This window comes from Lichenostomus cassidix, chromosome 5 (assembly GCF_008360975.1).
Source record: "Lichenostomus cassidix isolate B80296 chromosome 5, HeHo_3.0, whole genome shotgun sequence".
Taxonomy (NCBI): Eukaryota; Metazoa; Chordata; class Aves; order Passeriformes; family Meliphagidae; genus Lichenostomus; species Lichenostomus cassidix.
In genome coordinates this window covers 43,859,507-43,877,189 of record NC_139486.1, presented here as the reverse complement: position 1 = coordinate 43,877,189, position 17,683 = coordinate 43,859,507, and the positions used below count along the sequence as shown (strand labels likewise).

Here is a 17,683-nt window from a genome sequence, read left to right as displayed (position 1 = left end):
ATTAACACATTTTTTAACATTTATTGAATGCAAAATTTGACATCTCTTGATATAATTTCTGTGGTTTTATTCAAATAACTTAAAGAAAACATTTTGTGGCACAAAGAAGCTTCAAGTTTCAAAAATTACTTAGTGGAATTTAACAGCTGAAAGCTAGGAAATTTCAGCCAAAAGTGCACTTTTGCTAAGGTAAAGGAAAACATCACTTTGCAAAAATTACATTGCTATTTTCCAGATCTATCTAATCTGAATTGTGAGGATCACGTAATGGCTGAGTGAACATCTTCAGCATATGATAAAATGTATCAAACTAACTCTGCAAAGTTGAGCTTCCAGTGTGTGTACATCAGCATTTAAGAATTGCATACCATAAGCTTTATCCCAGCAGTTTTTGCTCAGAGACCCAAAGACAAGGCTAGACAATAGTGTTATACTGCATCTGAAATAGAAATGCAGTATAAGCTTGGATTATGAACACTATGAGACGTTCAAGTAAAAAAAGTTTGCTTTTAAACTAGTGAATGATAAGTGAACTGCTCAAAAGTTTGCAGAGACTCTTCAGCAGTTTCTGAAAAAGGAGCTGTAAGAATAACTTATTTTCTGTGCAGCATCTGTGATGTTTTCTCACTGAAAGATGAATTTGAGGCACTTGCAGTGAATAAACTAATTTGTTCTAGAGAAAATACAATCTGGCAGGGGGGGAAAAACGGAACTGATATTGGAATCCCTGTTTTGTAATACACTTTTCCACATCCCAGCTGTAACCACAACTAAGGTAAGCAAGCTGGTGACGCTCCACCGCTTGCAAACGCACAGGCCAGGGCTAGTCACTGGAGAGACCTAAATCCCTGGCTTTCACACACACCCCATAACCCAGTGGTTTCTCAATAGAGAGCACAAGGAGCACAGAGTTTCAGCAGCTCCGGACCCGAGCCGCAGGGATTCCAAGGGGCCGCGAGTGGAGCGCAGGGAGCTGCAGGGACAGCAGGCGGAGCGGAGCTGGGTGAAGCCCTCGCTGTCCCCAAAGGCCGTGAGCCTGGTCCGCCAGCAGCACAGGCTGGCACTCGGGTTTAGCGCTGCTCCCGTACCTGAGGCTCTGCAAAGCGCTGCGTGTTCCCTTCAGCCCCCTTGTCCCCCCTTGTCGCCGGTCCCGGTGCGGCGGCGCAGGCACAGGGCAGGCACAGGGTAATTGCCCTCGCCGTGCTCCCAAGTGCCTCTAATTGGGTTGCCGTGATTTCTGCCCTCCCAAAGCGGCGGGTGCCGGGGGGAGATGGCCCGGGGGAGGCGGGGGGAGGCGGTGGGCGGCTCTTGGCTCTGCGCTCCGCCGGCTCCGCAGCCCATAAAGCGCGGCGGGAGCGCGGAGCAGCCGCGGCCATGCAGTGAGAGCTCCGAGGGACAGCCCGGCATCGCTGCGAGGGACACACCGCCCCGGACCAAGGTATTCCTCCCGGCCCCTCTGCCGGCCCCGCTGGGGCTGCCGAGCCCTGCAGCCGCTCCGGGCGGTGGGTTCGCCCCGGGGCAGCCAGAGCCTTCACCCGCTGCGGTCTCCTTGCAGATGCAGAGGTGCACCAGTTTGCTGTTCCTGTCTCTCATCCTTTGCGCCACTCTCTCGGAAACGCTCGGGCTGGTTTTCTCAGTAAGTATCGCTGTCTCAGTGTGAACCTCCCGGGGATGCACACTGTACACAGATCTGAGCGGTTCGCTTTTTTAATTTTTCAGTTAAGAATTTGGAAATTTTAAATACTATCTCCCTCGTAACAAATAGCACGACTAAAAATGTCTTGCTGATAGACCAGAATTGAATGGGTGTCCTGCCTGCCCCAGAAAAGATGATGTACATACGAACTTTTTTAATGAAGAGGCTGTCATGTATATCCAAGCAATAAAAAGAAGCATTGCTGTTGCTAAGGGGCTATCAGGTGGTAATATAAACTTTAAGTATAAAGTCAAAATTTCTGCCTCCAAAGTGTGATTTGCAGTCGTCACTTACATGGTGTGAAGTCTTCAAACCGCATGGATGTCAATAGCAACACTATAGACTTAGAGTGGGGACAAGAGCTCACCATTAATATTTGCTTCAATATGATTTACTTTAATTTTTAAAACATTTTTCTTGAATTTGAGCCATCAGAAGACTCTACCTGCTAAGAGAATGTCCTTTTGAATGTAGGTCATGCAATAACATACTTGCATTTTTTTCTTTAAGGCAAAAGACAAAAGGGGTTGGACTTTGAATAGTGCTGGTTACCTACTTGGGCCACGTAAGTGAGGCTTTAAACTTTTTTTTAAACATTACTTCAAAGTGCAAAAGCTGTGGGTTTTTTCTCTTTTTCTTATAAATCAGTGTACATAGTGTGTTATTCACCTCTGAGTATAGCAATTTTGTTTAAACCTGCAAGACTGAAGAAACTGATTTGGGAAAATATTTGTTTAGGTATTTGTTACATGCCTATCATAGAATTGAGTTGTCTTAGACAGCAGCTATTCTTTTCTAAAGCAGAGTTTTGATGGGATGCCTTATGTCCAGAAACACATCTGATAACGTTTTGAGCTTCTGAACTGTAATTTTCATGACAAATACTTCACCACCAGAAGTGTTAAAAGATCTTATAGCATCTTAGATGTCAAGGGCACAATGACAAAATGTGGCATTTGGCACTTCTCTATGTAGTTCAGATTTCACCTTTAAATCTCTTTACAAACTGTTTCACTACTTGACTTTGTTGTACTAATTTTTTTTTTTTAAATTAAAGCAAAGTAAATTAAAACAGTACCTTGCAAACTCAAGACTGTTAACAGTTCACTATGTGAAAAATCAATTTACAAGGTGTTCAAAATACAGGAGCACTGGTTTACAAAGGTGGAGATAACAAATGCAGGTTATAAGAAAAGTAATGTGGTACCAAGCTGTCTCAAATATTTGTCCTTTTACCACTAATTCTTATGAATGTGATAACATTCATTACTGGTGTTTCTATATTTTCAGTTTCAGTAATACATAGACAAATACTACAGATACTTACTCTGACTCTCTTCATTTTTTTAAAAGCTAACAATGAGGATACCTAAAAAAGGAAAAAAAAAAGAAAGGAAAAGGGGAGTTAAATGCATCTTAAATATATTAACTGGTTCTGTAAATGTCTGGAAGTATATTTGCCCAAAGCAGATCTAAGCAAATTGGAAAAAAATTGCTTTGGGGAAAAGATTTGCTGTGGGGAAATGTACTTGTCAAAGACTTATATCTAAGACTGGATAATAGGAATCATCCTTTGTTGCAGGTCGTATTGATCAGCTTTTACTGATAAAGGAAATGCCCATTGCAAGGGGGAGAGAAGAGGCACCAGGGGCATGTAAGATAGTTTCTGAAGGCTATTTGTGTAAACTATCTGCAGTTTTCTTTTAAGCAAACTCACCAGCAACACTTCCTTAAAGGTAGAGGAAAGAGTAGTAAGAACAACTTCCCAGTTTACATGCAGATATGCACTTTACATTTATTTTATAATTTCTAAATCCAGTAATAGCTTCAGCAAGTATGTAGCACAGGAGTGGGTCTGTAATTGGTATAAATCATAAGCACAAATTTGGAATAAAGGTTATTGTATTTAATGACACATGAACGTCTTCCTTGTAATTTTGCACATCAAAACTGCCCATCATGACCCTTTTCACTGAAATCCATTAAAAGCAAGCAATATAGGAAAGGTTGTTGCTAAGTCAATTAACTCTTCTGATTTTTAATTTATTTATCAGATGCAGTAGATAACCACAGATCTTTTAATGACAAGCATGGTTTCTCTGGTAAACGTGAAATACCGCCTGATGAGGATATTAAAGCAGGTAAAGAAAATCTGAAAACCTGTATGGTTGATCTGTTTTTAATGTTTAGTGATTTATTACTATTAACTGACTGCCTGGATACAAAGCTATTCCTGAATTTCAACAGAAATCCTAATAAACATATGACAGGAAGAAAAATGACATTTGGTCATTCGATTGTGATCTTTGTATGGTCATAGATTAAAACATCAAAGTGATTAGGAAAATGTGTCATACTTTTGTTGCTTTAAATGTATAATAGATCATATTGCTTTGAAAAACTTAGGGTTTTTTTTTCTCTTTTCATATGTTCAAACAAATATTTCCAATATCACCCTAGACATTCCAGGGTTTTTTGGCTTTTTTTAGCAAAGAAGTAAACTCATAAAGTCATCTTTTGGTATTGAAGGCTATAGAAAATATAAAGTCTCAATATTAGGATTATCTTCATGAAAAGATTGAGAAGCTGGTCACAATTGAAGTCAAGTCAACATGTTTTGATGTTGCATGAGTCAGAATTTAGTAAATGGTAATGAAAAGGGTACAGCCTTGTTCTGGATTTGTCATCCAGAACTTGGCCTCTAAAATGTATGCCTAGACTCCCTTTAGGAAGAGAAGATGACAATGTTTAGGCTTTATTTTGAGCACCTATTTCAGGATAAGGTGCAGAAACTGCTAGAAAAACCTGTTTTATCTCCTGAGGAGTAGCTAAATGTGCTGCAGACATCTAAAGTGAGCTGGGATGAATCTCATCCTTAAGCTGACAAAAGTGACCATGGTGTTTACTGAGTACCATTGCATTTATCACTGCACTAATAGGGACAAAACAAAGGTTTTGGAGCCTGTTTTAAATAAGCACAGCACAAATGTAGTTAACACTAAATAAGTTCATAAATGAAGGAAATGTGCTTAATTACAATCTCGTATCTACATCCTTTGTAAAGAGAAGAGAAACATGAATACATTTCTTAGTCAACACTCTCTGAAGGATTGTCAGCTCAGTTCTGGTACGCAGTTACATAGAGGGGTTTTGAGTGTAGTATTTTTTTTTTTTTCATGCTGTGCTGTAGTTTTGTTTGTTTGTTGGTTTTTAATGAAAAAAAACCCCAACCTTGCTTTCTCAAATGCTGGTGTAGAACCAATATTTTGCCAGTCAAACAATGTGAAAGGAAGGCATTTGATCTCCAGCAGTGGAGATCATGTTCCAACATGTTGCCATCTGGGGATATACCAGGTCCCTTAAGGAGTATGAATTTCTAGATTTGTGGGAATCTTTTGCTGGGTCCTGTTGAGCCTCCACAATTACAAGTAAACGCAACCAAACTTGTCAGGATGAGCCTTCAAAATTATACAGCTGCCTCTGCTATGAACTTCATTCTCTTCATTCTCTTCCTGAAAATTTATCTGAAGCTGAAGTTAATTACAGAGTTCCCCCCCAAAGGAGATTTAAATATATGTATGTATGTATATACAGATATAAAATGCATAAGGTAATCAGAATCTTATTTTAACTGAAAAAAAAGGATTTCTCCTGATTATTAACAAAAGCACCTTAAAATGACAATACATACACATATTATTTTATTAATGTAAAAGAGTTCATGCAAAGGACTGTGCTGTCCTTGAAGGAATGCTGCAAAATTCATGAGCTCTCCAGATAACCTAGAAAAATTTGTAAGCTGTATTAGGGATTTAACACTATGCCCAAGAAAATAAAAACCACAACAAAACTACAGCCATCTATGAGCATAATTAGTAAAATCTTCAGTTACAAGATCATAATGGTTTCTTTACTAAAGTCTGTGCATTATTGACTACATGGAATTAAGGTCAATAGCAGAGCAATAAAAAAGTACAACATTCCCAAGTCACTGAGGAAAAATATTTATCCAATAAATATTGCATGGATAATAAAATCTGGGTAAAAAAGTGACTAATATAATAATAATAATAAAAATCTAGGTTAGGTGGGAATAAAAGTTAAGAAAAAATTCAAATAATACAAATATTATTACGGTAAATCATAGTATCATCTTTGTGTCAGTTCAAAGACTGCAAGACAAGATTTTTAGGTGCAAATGTATTAAATACATTCTTAAATGCTAATTCTCCATGGTCCAGAAAACCTTGTGTCCCTTACAACTCTCATCAATGATTTTAATTTGTGCTACAGAGCTCAGTCTGCCTGCTGACCTGTCTGATAATATTCTCGGCGATGCAATAATGCAGTGTTGGTTCTGGTACTCATCTCTGTGTGCAGAGAGCTACAAGTCCTGGGGAAATTACTTAACCATTTGTTTTCTAATACAGAGCAGTTCTCCATCCTCTTAAAAATAACAAGATGTCTCTCTCCAAACCCCTGCTATTTTTTTTCCCCTCTCATTAACAGATGCAGAAAGCAACCTTCTCAAAAGTGCAACAGCAAGCACCCATGAGGCCATTAAAATAGCATCAAAAAGCCTATTTTCACAAGATCAAAACCAAGTATATTGGATTAGATAACTACGTAAAAACATATCTTTCTGGACTTGAAGGAAAACACCCAGGCAGGCCTAGCTTTTGGGCTACAAATCACTTCTGAATCGCTTGAGAGGCTTATTTGGAGCAAAGTCAGGCTACATGAAGAACTTTTAACTGTTCTGTAAAGCTGATGAGTTCGTTGGCTAAATTTAAAATTTAACTTATCCCTTCAGGCTCAGATTGGTGGACACAAGGGAGAGAGGTGGGAACAGAGGATAACTCTCTTCTACAACAGATCTCAGAAGTCTTAAAGACCACAGTCATTAAGGAGTCAAAGCAGCAGCTGTGCAGCAATGGCATGCAAAGCTGGGTGATTTTGATTCCGAGAATTGCAGTTAGCAATCTTATAGGGGCTTTGCTCTTCCATGAAATGAGGTTTTCCATCAAGGATTTTAAGGAAAAAGGAATTTTAGATAGCTTTTGGGGTTCCCCCCCTTCCCCCCCCCGAGTACTCATAAACTTAGCCACAATATCTCTCACAATGTATCTTTAAACCATGCTAATTCCGAGTAACAACCACCTTTCTTAACAGGGAATCTTGGAAAACCCATGGCTGATGAAAACATTGTGCGCACAGTAATTGAATTTTTGACTTACTTGCATCTTAAAGGTGAGTGAATACCTTTTAATACTTCACAGTTTCTGGTATGAAATTTACTGAGGAGACAAGACTAGCCCTCCATGTACACATCTACCACAGATTTGAGTGTGCAAGACTTTGAACAGCTGCTCTGGGATCACACACAGTGCAGGTGATCCTGCAGAACTGCAGCTCAGTGGAGATCTGATGTAGCAGATCTCTGATACCATTTCATCACTTGTTAGTGATGAAGTACATCTCCCTTTTTGCATGTATTCTACGATAAAGTTGTGTGATAAAATGGCAACAACACTGAGCTGAGTGTTGGCAAACAGCTCAGAATGCTCTTAAGTAAAAACTCTGTAGAATCTCACAGTGAGTGACAAGAGTTTATGTCAATTATGACAAGAGTTGTAATACTGAGCTTACAGTTGATTCTATAAGAATGGTAACTTCACTGTGGCATTCAATGAAGAAGAAATTTGGCTGCTTCTGAGTTTTCATTAGCTTTGCTTTAAAAAAGCTCAAACAAACATAACTTTTAGTTTTTAAAACCTCTTCAGCTCTTCTAAAATGATCTACAAAATGTGTAAAACCATAATATATAGTTGTAAAGAGAACAACAGGTAGAAAAAAGTTACTCTACTGCAAATGCTTGAGGATTTTTCTGTCTCAGAAAGTAGACAATAAATCAGTAACTTCTATATTCTTACTCTTGTATGCAACAAATTATAAACAACTTTATTGCAAGTGTATGCTCTGGAACTGTGTGTACCTTTGTGTTTTAATTTCATTATTAAAAGAGGCGTTCAACAGATCTGTTTGTTCTCTGCAGACCTGGGATGCTTTTATGTCATTGTTTTCTGCACTATTTGTATCCACCCAAGGAAGATAATTCTCATTACTGAAAATATGAACCCAGTGTTTATTGAATTGAATTTGCATTTGAAAACAAAAACACTTTATAGCTAGTCCTAAGGGCCTGAAATAATTCAAATATATGTTTAAAGTAGATTATTAGCACGTATATTTACTGTGGACATAGTAGTAGCATGTTTGTTATGCCAATGTGAAGAAAGAGCCCAAAACACTCCTTTACTCTGCTAATTAAGCCTAGAAAGTAAAATCAATATTTGGACACAATAAAAAGGGTGTGAAACGAGTTAAACTCAAGCACACACTCTCTGAGTAGGGTAAAAGCTGCTAAATCAGGCAATAAAATGAAATGCAGAACAACAAATTACTTCTTCCCTGGAACAAATGAACAGAAAAGGTTCCCTTCTTAGGACAGTGATGAGAAACAATTGTTTTTATTCAGAAAAGGTGGTGGTATTACCATGACCTCATGAAAAACAAAAATGAATCTCCAGATCTGGCTTTACCCAGACATACTCCTTGTATTTTCAGGTTGTAAAAGACACAGAATTTTATCACATATTATCTCTTTATTGGAAAGGCTTAGTACAAACTCTTACATGAAACCAGAACTGTAGATTTAGCAGGTGAAAACCATATTTTTAAATGATAGGAATCCTTTAACACTTCTGCTTAAATAAAACTTTACTACATTAAATACATTGGTTTAGATATGTTCCTTGGTGGGGGAAGGGGGAAAAATCTCACTCATGGGATTCACATTCAGGGAATAGTTATTCAGATTAAATATACATTTTAATCTGCAAGAAAAGACAGTATTTTTACTGCTAAAAAGTACCTTGGTGATAACAAACAGTGGCCTTCAGCTCTTCTTTTTGGAAATTATTCCCTCCAGCTTTAAATGCTTCTCATAAAGAGCAACATGTAGAATGGCAGCTGTAATCAGATAATATTAAGTCTTTTCAGATGCTGGGATCCAGCAATACCAATTGACATAATAAAATTAATATAATTTAATTGCTGTTCTGTCACTGCTGTTTCTAAAATGTTGAAATTATATCAGGAAGGTATTATTGACATTCAGAAGAAAAAGCCCCAGTATTTTATAAATTAAAATATGAAAAGTTCAAAGATTTGCCTCTTATAGTTGAGAAAAGTATTAAAAAATTTATATTACCAAAACTGGATCTCATTACTTATGCGCTAAGATAAATATGTATATTTACATATGTTCTAATTATTTTTTTTTCTTATTTGGCAGAGGCAGGAGCACTTGACAAGCTACCTACACCAGAGGAAATGAACCAGTCTTGAAGAATACATTTTTATTTTGTTGCAGTGTAGATTTAGACTGAATTCTAAACAAAAGACCCAAATGATCTGAAGTTGAGAAGTATTGTTTGCATTAATCTGATAAATGGTAAACAGCATTCTGCCCTCTGGTTGGTTTGTTGGATTATTTTTGCTTTTTTTTTTTTCCCCTTCCCTCCCTCTCCTGCAATGTTATAGTGTATAATTTTGCCTTGGTAATATTTTTCTGTAGGTAAATGATAAAATAAAAATAAACAGCAACTAATTTGTTTCATTTTAAAATTACATACATACCAACACACAATGCATCATATACGAAGCCCAAGGTAAACTGTAAGATTACACTGCATCTATACTCTGCAATACCAGAGCAAAATAAATCATAAATACCATATATTTTCTGCTTTGGATAACATAAAAACTGACTTCAAAGTGCTGCCTTGAAGAATCTTTTTAGGTCACAGATCTGTCTAAACTTCTGTGCTTCATGGAAACATTACTTCCTGTTCATATTTTCATAGGCATGAAATAAATGCATGTTCATAATAAATTTCATATTATTGCCCTGTACTACCCCAGCCCATCAGCTGCAGCATGCCTTGATGCAATGCAAATTTAACTGTTCTGTGCAGGTTTACACAAATTTTATGGGGAAGATTCTTATTTCATTGAGAACATCGGGGCTGTGCTCCCAAATGAAGAAAAGCTCCCAGCTGCTCCAAGATTAAAAATGTATTTTATGAGATGCTTTAGTCTAACAAAGAACTTGGATTCACGTTTAATCCATGCAAAGCAGCTTTGATGTACAGGACCAGGATGCTAGGTCTGCACACAATAAATGTCATATCAAGGCTGAGGAAAGGTTTGAGAGGATGCAGAACCTCATAAAGGTTTTTCCTATTCAGATGACTTTCAGCCTCTGTACAGTGCAATGAAATACCATCCTTTCAAAATGCTGACGTGCACTGGAGTGCACAGACAGAAATTTTGCAGACCTTTATTACCTAATCTGTTTTTCACTTCCAGCACAGCTGAATTCTAAAAGCCAAGCCACTGGTGTCTAGTTTGTACCCACATAACCATCCCACCTTGTCATCCTGGCTGTGCTCTTCCTATAATAATCACTCAGCCTCTGATCTCATGTCTGCTGCTTTCACTTTCCAAAGTGTGAAAAGTACACTCTTCATCAGATCCAGTGAGCTTCTGAGCAAACCCTTCACACAATGGTTTACTGGATTTCTTTTTTTTTTTTTAATTGATGAAAAAAGTATACACTGTTAGTATACATGCTGCTAGTTCAACATTATTTGGTAACTTCATGGGCTTCCCAAAATGTGACAAAAAGAACAGAGCGAAATTTAACATCTACATTAGTACAGTTCAGTAAGTCCAACCTCTCATTTCCACTGGTAATGTCCACACTTCTCACATAACCTTGAAGCAGAGCTCACTAAAATCATGAGGTTTTTTTCATTCATTTTTCCATGGACTTTGGTTCATTGCCTGCTAAAATCCAGGATCTATTTGAAGAATTCAGTAGCAAACCATCTTAGGCAAAGCAGCTGAATCTGTGATCAAATAAAAGGAACTTCATCCTAGCATTGAATTTCTTTCCTTTTGAAAAAGGATAAGAAATTAGAAATAATAGGATAGAATTAGAGAACAGTTATTACTTTAATCAGTTTAGCATATCCTCAGTTGGAGTTGGAGTCGCGGTGTTAGAATGTTTATTTGAAATTCTGAAATTTGAGATTATTTGGAATAATGGAAAACTCATAGGATCAGGAAGATTTACAGCACTGTCTAAGCAGGGAGGCCCACAAGGTTTTACATTGTGCTGCACTGTTTTATGTGTATATTATAGAAACCAGATTATTAAAATCTAATTACCAAAAGCAGTCCACATAATATTTCACTTAATAATTTCTGCATTCAAACACATAATACTACAGAATACAGAAAAGGAAAAATTTTCAGCTTGTTTCTTCACCCTCTAACATTTCTTACCTTTGCAATAGGGAGGAGGAAAACTACAATAAAGGGCCATTTTTCTGGATCAATTTCACGATTTCAATGACACTATTATCTTATTAACACTCATCTAAAATATGTCATGAAAGACTTAATCTCAGACACACATTCTGCAAATATTTGGAACAACATCTCCATAATCAACCTCTTGGACAAACACCTGAGAAAAAATGGCCTTTAAATCACAGTTTGAAAAGTAAGTTTCAACAGGGAAAATAGACAATAAAAGGATGTGACAAGTTGCAGTAGAAAATAATAATTTAAAAAATCAGTTTCCATCTCATTATATAATTTATTGCTAATTTGCAGACATTATATTCCACTTTTGTGTAGGGTTAGCTAAAAATGTGTTTACACTACAGACAAAAGCCAAATTAAAAAAAAAAAGAGTAAAACTTTGTTGTAATGTTTGTCAGTCATATGAAGTTACCCTTCACGCAAATTTAACTGTGACAATGAGCAGAAGGCTTGCATGATGCTGAATGACTGGACAATAAAATGGAAGATGAGATTAAATGCTGATGCAAGCAAATTATGTACGCAGAGAAAAACAACTCTAATTTTGCATACGTATACTGATGCTCCAAATTGTGCCTGGAAATAGAACTCAGACTCATTGCACACAGTCCTCTAAATTTATTTTTTTTTTAAACCTCAGCAGTGGATAGAAAGGCAAAAGTAATGCTAGGAAACATAAAGAAAATATACCATTCCCAACTTTGGTGGCAGCAGCAGTTCTGGGCAGTTCACTGTGAAGAGAAAAGCACTGTAGGGCCAGAAAAGCCATAGGGAAAAGTGACAAATATTTTTACAGTAATTTTCCTACACAGAGAAACTAAATAGGTGAGAGGTGAGAATCTTAAATGTTGTGCTAAAGGTGCTTCGCAAATTCATTTATTAGCATTTAATGATTAAATGCTAAATGATGATAAAATTGTCAAGTAACACTTTTACACTCCACACCCAGAAAAAAGAAGAAAGCCTTTTCCATACATCTCATGATGAAATCGTGGAACAGGACTTTGTGGAAGCCATGGGTTCTGAAACAGTTATATTCGTGGAGGAAAAGTCCTTTGAAGTCCAAATGTCCAGTTAAATTCTTTCACCAAATTAGGGACTTGTGTGCACAGAGCTGTAAAACAGCCCTTAGAACCTGATCCAGGGATTATCAAACAGGACTCCTTCAGCTGCACAGCATTTGATGCCAGTTTACAAAAGAAACTTGGAAATTATGTATTTTTGGCTGAAAACTCTAGAGAAATACCAAGTTCTGAATACTACCTATAACAACAACAACAACAAAGTTTAATTTTATATAATGTTTCACCTGTCAGGTAGTCTCATTAAAACTTGCTTAAATGCAAATCAGTTCAGCATAAAAAGGGGAATTTCTGGTGGCACAGCTGGCTCAGAAGGTTCTATACAGATTAGAAAGTCATTAGGGAGCTGACAGGATGCATGCATTTTCCCACCTGTCTACTCATGTAAAGGTCAGACTGCAATATTAGCATAGAAAAATTAGCTAGGACTCTGAGTTCTGAGGATGTTTGAGGGGGCTTGATATTGGGGGTTGACATAACCCTGCTTTTGGGTTTAATGTTCAAAAGACAGCTCTTTTGGCCTGAGGTCATAGAGAAGCTTGGTGGGAGTTCGTTTGCAAAAGATTCTGACATATTCTGAAGTGTTCTTTTGTGTTTCAAAAGAGAGGAGGAGATTTGCTGTGAGATAGCATGTGAAGAAACACATAAAAAACTCCTCAAAAAGTGGCAAAAGTATTTTTAGGTTATTTCAGGATATGTGACACAAAATGGCAACAAGTTAGAAAAGTACTTTGCAATTTGTCCAGATTACTCAAGAGATTTCCAGGGTAGGTATGAGAGTTAAAATAAAGTTTAAGTTGACTGTTATTTGCAGAACAATTTTTCATGAATTCTCAGAGTACATTAACACTGCAGTACTTCTGCGACTATTTTGTGTTCTATAATTTATTTTTAAATAAAAGCATATAATAATTCTGATTATTAGTTTTGTTAGGACTGAGCCATAGAAAACTGCAACTCACAGATCACTTTACCACTCAGATTCAGTGGCTGGATATACAAAAACCAATTTGTTAAGATTTTTAATACCTCAGAGCACTGGACATTTGTCAATGCATGTGCCACACTCAGAACCTCCTGGAAATGAGGTTTAAAAATCCAGAGTTGAACCAAAGATGAGAATTATTTTACCTCCTTGTTTGTAAAGGAGTAAAAACTTTATCAAAAAGCTTGTTCCCAAAAACTTTATCAAATTCCCTTGAGATTCCACTTATACATTTATAATTTAATTGATCACCACAGATTTTCTACTATTTAAGTATATATAAATCATACAGCCTTTCTGAGTGCTGAGAGACATGAGTCTCAAACAGAATGTCTGCCTGAGGAGAAATTCTAAAATACCTGTTACCATCCAGATTGGATATTTTTAGTTTCTAAAATAAATGCTGAATATTTATAACTTACAAACACTTATATAATGATTTCAGAATGTAATGCTTATATAAATTCCCCTTCAAAATGCTAATAATATATTTCCTTGAATTTATTCTATTCCATTAAAAATCATTCTATCAGAAAATAATTGTTCAGATTTATGAACACAATGGATATTATCTACATTGATCAACAATAAAGGTAGCATTTCTTGACAAGATTTAAAACTGATGCTCTAATTATTTACATCAATATAAGTTCCCACGTTATATATGTAGAAGGAGTATTCTTTGCTTATTATTTATTCAGATAACAGTGCAGGGGAATCACACCCTGCTTCCCTAAGATTTTTCTGCAATTTGATAAGGTTATCCTGTTCTTCAATTTCTAATCTATAAAGATGGTAATAGATTTAGGAATCATTAGCTTTCTGATAGTTTTCACATCTACTCTTCTTTGCAGCAATTAACGACTTAATGTATTCCCCAAAGATTTCTGCGAGAATTTCATGCATCTTTTCTGCACATCAGTGTTTGAGGACACTTACATTGAGTAACAGCTTCTAGGACTCTCCACAGGCGCTCTGGGCACTGGAACTGAAGAGGAAGGAAGATGTGAATCTGCTCCCTCCTAGCAGAGCTCTGAATCCAGAGCAACCCTTTAAATCAGGCATTTGGATTTCCTCCTTCAAATCAAGCAGAATGAACCCAGGCCCCAAGGCTTAGAGAACCAGTAGAAGCAGACAGGGAAAATAACCATGTTTTGACAGCTCAATGTTACATTTTTGTACCACTTTTCAAAACACAGTTTTGCAAATTGTGCCTGCTTGGCTTTCCTGCTGGTTACCCACTTAGCCACTGTTTAAAAATGCAGCTCATCAAGTACAGCATGTAAGTGCTAAATCCTGACCTATGAAACTAAGTGCAGTGGTATTGTTGACCTTGAAAGTACATCTATTTATACCACCTAAGGTTTGGCTTCATCCAGCAGAGCAACGTTGTTAAAAGAAATTAAATTTAACAAATCTCAGATCTTATGTAAAAAATGATTTCAGAAGTAAAACTATAATCACCCTTATGCCATCAGCAATACTCCTCCTTCCCACCTGCTGCAAAGCATGCTGTTCATTGATTCCTTCTGTCGCTGTGCCATCAGAACCATCCACTGATTTTAACATTTAAGGAAATGATACTCTGTCTGTGTATTATTTAGAAGGATACCCACATCTGTGAAATTTTATTTATTTTATGTAGTTCAAACTATATAACACTTCTTTTCCCCAAAATATTTACATTTTTCTTTGTCTTCTCACCCATTTTTGTTTTTCTTTTTGCAGTGCACATTATGCATGGTATTTTATTGTTCACCAGAGCTCTCAAACATCTGTTTAATTACAAATCATAATTTTGTAATGTTAATCATTATTTTGACATTCTTCTCCCCATTCTAACTATGTATTAGCATAAAACATGGTAATTACCAATAATTAATAATTGTGACAGTGTTGATAAGCCAGATATTGTTGACTGGATAAAGGGAAGAAGATATAACCTCTTTTTTACTTCTATCATCTGTAGTAGTTATTAAGCATAACATTATTCTTTGCCTCAGCCAGATATAAAAGGATGTTTTCCTTTGTGGGGAAAAAACCCTAATATTTTTATTTTCCTTTTGTGAATTCGTAGCAGAATCACACCTGTTGACAGATTTGAGATACATTCAGAGAAGAATTAAAGCTTTTAAGGATTTTAATCCCTGACTTTCTAAAGTGATTTGAAGACACACTTTTTTGAGCTGTTAATTTATTTTCAGCTGAAGAAACAGACTTGATTGGATTTATAGGACTATGCAAGGAAGTCAAATATTGAATTACCAGCAAGATTTGAAATTTTAATTATTTATATGCAATATGAACCATTATTAAAATAAGAACTTAGGTGCACTTTTAAATCCAACTTTATACAAATTTCAATCTCAGGATGCCAGAAGAAATTCCTTATATAGGTGAAAGCCTGGAGAGCACTAGTAACTTATGCTATCAAAGTTTTACCTTTGTTACTATTGGTTTACCTGTTTCTCAGCACACATGCGATGTTATCCAGCAGATAAAAAGAACTCACCAACATCTCAAGGCCAAAAACCTTCCAGGAGAGTGTCAAGGTAAGTCCATAGCAATGTAGCTGCAGGTTCTGGGTCACACAGTGCAGGACACCCTGCCCTGCACAAACAGGCACTCAGCTGGGGAGGTGCTGTGGCAGTGCCTGGGCCCCAAATCATCACCAAATTCAGGTGACAGAGGTTTGACTGGATGATGCAAGCATCACCTGAATTTCCTTTGAAATATTATAAGACTTTGGCACCATAATGCTTCACATTGTGCTAGGGACTTGCATCACCTTCTGAAAATCTTACCCTTATGCATCCAACCTGCAAAACATTTTTGCAGAACCCTCAGTTCAGGTTAAGATTAATAATTCCAAGATCACATAAAAAGCTAAATCTATGTCTTGCAGCAGGAAGGACTTTCCTTTAGAAGAAGGAAAGGATGAACAAAAAGATGAACACTGAATATACATGTATGTTCTGACAAGAGCCCTCAGGCACAATCTTTCTTCATTAACTGTACTAGGGCACTTCCCTTCTGAGCTCCCTAGTGCCACTTCCCACCAAAATCACAGCCAGAGGGGACAGATACTCTACATTACTGGGCTCATTTTCTGTGCAGTTGTGCCTTTTCTACTAAGTAGTTATTTTATTGACCATGGACATAAGAATAATTTTTCCCTTTGCTGTTACTAAAGCAGTATCTTTCAGGCAAGTTACTAGGCCCTGTTTCACACGCCTTTTGGACTTTTTTTTCTAAAGGTACACAACCACAGCTTGCTAAACTGGCAGAAAACATGGTAGGGGTTTCCAGAAGAAAAGTTTCAGATATTCGGAGAGTCAAGGTTTACAGCTTTTTTTTTTTTTGTGCTTTGATTTTAAAATAATATGTGGAACATGTTAGGGCTGTTTGTTCTTAATGCTTCAGTTCTCTAGTTTTTATGCATAAAAGCAAAGATAGAGCAGAGAAGGCTGCCAATTTCAAAGGCTGCCAATTTGAAAGGCTGCAATACACTCAAGCACTATTCTTCTGATTGTAATAGATGGCCTCAGTAGCCACAAGGTGGTAATAGTGCTCTTCATGGAAAAACTCAGGCACGTTTAGCAGAGCAGGTTTAACTCTGCAGAGATGTCTGATTTACTAAGAATTGTAATTACAAACAACAGTAGTGCCTTTAGAAATGGGCAAGTGGAAACTTCTAGCAGAACACTGTGTGCTGGTTGACAGAGAGAAATGTCCTGGCTCAGTGATACAATCCTACTGCAAACTGTGATTTAAAAAATGTTCTCGTAGTGGCATGACAAATGTTAAGGACATCACTGGAGTAAAGTCAGGCATTAAAATCCACAAGTCATGCAGTGATTGTCTGGGTAAATTGCCAATGCTTTCGTGAAAAATAATGGGGAAAAAAACACTCATAAGTTCTGCATTAGAAATAGGTAAGATTATAGCTGTGCTGATTTGAGCTGAGGTATAGTTGGTTTTCTCCCCAGTGGCTAATATGGGGTTGTGTTTTGGATTTCTGCTGAACACGGAGTTGATAATCTAGAGCTGTTTTTGTTATTGCTGAGCAGGGCTTACACATTTCAGTGCTTCAAAGCACAGGAAAAAAATCCTATATGTATAAAATATAATTATCTATATGTATTTATTTACTTATTTTTTTTATGTAAGGCAAATCTATTAATTTAGAAAGTAATAAATTTGGGTACTTGGGCATAGAGACAGTGTATCAGTCCTGGGCATAAATCAATTTTCCAATCATTCACATAAATCAACAGAAACTTTGCTGATTTAGGAGACTGTTCTAAAATATTGCAGATGTCTGTGGGCTTTGAGGAGGGCACTGGGGTTAAAGCTGCATGAAAAAAATTTCCAGACAATGGATGTTTGTTATATTCACGCAGAATAAAGGCTATGACATATGCAAAGTGACACTTAAATTTCTAATCATACAGCTCAGCAATT

General features: G+C 36.8%; 1 protein-coding gene across 2 annotated transcripts; it reads left to right on the top strand.

Annotated features, from left to right (window-relative positions):
* Positions 1–1,328: 1,328 nt before the first annotated feature.
* On the top strand, positions 1,329–9,368 carry GAL (galanin and GMAP prepropeptide). 2 transcript variants are annotated; one of them, XM_085062699.1, is made up of 7 exons: positions 1,329–1,438; positions 1,556–1,636; positions 2,207–2,261; positions 3,279–3,350; positions 3,751–3,837; positions 6,869–6,946; positions 9,054–9,368. In XM_085062699.1, exons 2-7 carry the CDS (start codon positions 1,556–1,558, stop codon positions 9,104–9,106), a joined length of 426 nt encoding a protein of 141 aa, XP_084918825.1. In that variant the 5' UTR covers positions 1,329–1,438; the 3' UTR covers positions 9,107–9,368. The 2 variants fall into 2 exon arrangements, with proteins under 2 accessions (XP_084918825.1, XP_084918826.1); XM_085062700.1 differs by lacking the exon at positions 3,279–3,350.
* Positions 9,369–17,683: the final 8,315 nt, after the last annotated feature.

Excerpts from the sequence above, each read along its gene's own strand:
- GAL (XM_085062699.1), top strand. The coding sequence starts at position 1,556 with ATGCAGAGGTGCACCAGTTTGCTGTTCCTGTCTCTCATCCTTTGCGCC. Across the intron at positions 2,262-3,278 it reads TGGTTACCTACTTGGGCCAC|GTCGTATTGATCAGCTTTTA; the intron begins GTAAGTGAGGCT and ends CCTTTGTTGCAG. Across the intron at positions 3,351-3,750 it reads AGAAGAGGCACCAGGGGCAT|ATGCAGTAGATAACCACAGA; the intron begins GTAAGATAGTTT and ends TTTATTTATCAG.